At 38.5% G+C, this 2,804-nt stretch overlaps 1 protein-coding gene across 1 annotated transcript; it reads right to left on the reverse strand.

The window, feature by feature from the left end:
• Positions 1-69: 69 nt before the first annotated feature.
• On the reverse strand, positions 70-2,310 carry LOC116548217 (serine/threonine-protein kinase D1-like; the record flags this gene model as incomplete). The annotated part of the gene is made up of 3 exons (XM_032273795.1): positions 70-264; positions 1,492-1,590; positions 2,149-2,310. Coding segments are annotated over 3 exons (456 nt in total), but the record flags the coding sequence as incomplete, so codon positions are not given.
• Positions 2,311-2,804: the final 494 nt, after the last annotated feature.

A 2,804-nucleotide genomic window follows, 5' to 3' on the forward strand; every position in this document is an offset into this window, starting at 1 on the left:
TTCATGAGAGATTTCCTTCCAGGGATTTGGTGGATACATGAAAGCTGAATTCTGAATTTGGTCATGTACGTCTTCAACTTCATTAAATGGGAATGTGCCACTTAGGCTTACATAGATGATGACCCCAACAGACCACACATCTAGAGACCGATTGTAGCCCTTGTTCCTTAAGACAGGTGCCAGGTAAGCTGGGGTACCCACCACTAACCTCCGGAAAGACTTCTCTCCAATGATCGGGGCAAAACCAAAATCACAAAGTTTCACCTGTTGATAAAAGGGTTTGCAGAAATACTCAGTTCACAATTGTGTGTCTGTATCTCCTGGTTCAGATTCACTAGATACAACCATAATACTTTAAATACTTTCCCTTTACAGTAAATGATATGGATTACTTAAAGTAATAGGTAGTTTCCATTTTAGGTATTTGAAGATGGTGGCTTATTTAGTGATATAAAAGTATGTTTTCATTCATAAAAATATCACCTAAACAGTCCCCCTTGGCAGGGTGCAGTAGCTCATGCCTGTAATCCCAGCACTTTGGGAGGCTGAGGCAGGAGGATTGCTTGAGGACAGGAGCCCAAGACCAACTGGGGCAACATAGTGAGATCCCCATCTCTACAAAAAAAGTAAAAAATTAGCCTGGCATGGTGGTGTGTACCTGTAGTCCCAGCTATTTGGGAGGCTGAGGTGGGAGGATTGATTGAGCCTGGGAGGCAGAGGTTGCAGTGAGCTGAGACTGTGCCACTGTGCTCCAGCCTGGGGCGACAGAGTGAGACCCTGTCTCAAAAAATAAAATATGAAAACAATTAAGTCTCCCGTCTCCAAAAGCCGAGCAAATATGAAGGTAAGTGTACTCAGAAGTGGGTAGTGTTGTTTACACGGCAGGAAAACGTTATGCAAATCAGGAAAGTGATGACCACTCAAGGGCTTATTATGAGTAGAGGGTGAAGGATAAGTACAGAGATGTGTCATGTCATCTGCAATAATCCTCAAAATTACCTCTGCACTGGCACATATGTAGGCAGGACCAGAAGGTGTTAGAGAAGCAAGGCAGGACAGCCACCTCTATCAGGCCACTTCAGATCGAGGATTCCCTGTGGAGATATTTGGTTTTCCACTCTCTAAGGTGAGGAAAGAAAAAAAGCTTTGCCCTTGTCCTTGAGAACAACAATGAGGTTTAATATCTTGCCCATTAGTGAGCTGGTAACGTCTCTGGGACTCAAGTGTTGTCACCTATTGGCTACTCCTGGAAAAGCCAAAAGACAGAATGAGAAAGCACATTTGCATATAATTGAGGTAGGCATCACCAAAAAGCCCAAATAACAAGACCACAGTTCCAAAGATACAAGGAGGTAACAAATGGATGAAAATGAATACAAACACTTGAAACAAGTAAAGCTTTTAAGGGAAAAATAGAAGGTGACAAGATGCTACATGGAAGCTAGCAATGCTGTCAACTGGCTTTTTGCTGAGAGAGGCTGTTATACTTGCCTGAGGAAAAGGATCAGCTGATGCTAGCAACACATTTTCTGGTTTGAGGTCACAGCGAACAATATTTTTAAAATGAAGGTGCCGCAAAGCCACAAGTATCTATAAAGAAGAAAAATTGCCAAAATAATTTCATTCCAGCGTATGAATTTCAAAATGTCTTCTAACAGTTAAGAGGCCAAGAAAAAAAAACTGACAATGAACATTCAAACTTCTTTATATTCAAGACCACTGAAATGAGCTGGATTAACATAAGTTTCTAAAGAAATTTCAATGAAAAAATTACATATGATGGTATTCATATGGCAGCCAAGACAGATGTAGATAAAGGACCTATGAAATCTAACAGTGATACCCATTCTTAAATATTCCCAAAGAACGAAGACTAAGCCAATATACATTTTAAACTTTCGTGAAACGTTTGAATACATGGACCAGCAAACACGTTACTAATTTGGTACTCTGATTAATATAGATACAAATGGACTCTGATTAATATAGATATAAATCACATAACACAATAAAGCCACTACAACCTTTTCTAGTGTAGTTTAGACTGGAAGTAGGGACTAAACCACAAGGCCAGAAAGCTGTCGTTAAACAGTGATAACATTTGATATTAAACATTATATTTTTTTCTGTCTCTAATTGATTTCTTACCTGAGTAATTAAAAACTTCGTTATATGCTCTGGCAACCTGCCCTTTTCACTTGACAAGATCACCTCCACCATGTCTCCATGGAGTTTTTCCATAACAACAAACACTCTTTCAGGCGTCTCAAACATATACTCCAAATGTACAACACCAGGGTGATGAAGGTTCTATTAAAGATAAATAAAGCACTTGAAGAAACTGAGTTTTTTGATACTGTTTGGCAATCTTGCTGATTATACAAAACTGTTCAAGCTTAAAGCTACAGAGAAACCCACCCTTAAGATTTTTAACACCTCTACATTCCACATATGCTGCCTTGTATTTTTGAAACTCTTATGTCTCCAAAAAATACATCTTTACTTTCCATGCATAGCGAAATTATTTCTATGTGAAAAATCCAAGTTCTAGCACAGTGAATTGCTAATTAGGTTTTAATTAGAATACCATATTGAGAAATCTATAATTTATTAGGATCATTCCCAATATTAAACATATTGACCTAACTAAGCGTACTGGGCTATTTCTATACAACTGGTAGAAATCTAATGTAGTAAAGATGAAATTTATACAAGTAGTACATTGGGCTGTGCACTGATGAAGTACTTTAGTCAAAACCTTCTATAAATGTTCTGCTACTGGAGGCTGCAGTAGTTTTTGACAG

This window comes from Sapajus apella, unplaced genomic scaffold (assembly GCF_009761245.1).
Source record: "Sapajus apella isolate SASKATOON/1434 unplaced genomic scaffold, GSC_monkey_1.0 scaffold8131, whole genome shotgun sequence".
Classification (NCBI taxonomy): Eukaryota; Metazoa; Chordata; class Mammalia; order Primates; family Cebidae; genus Sapajus; species Sapajus apella.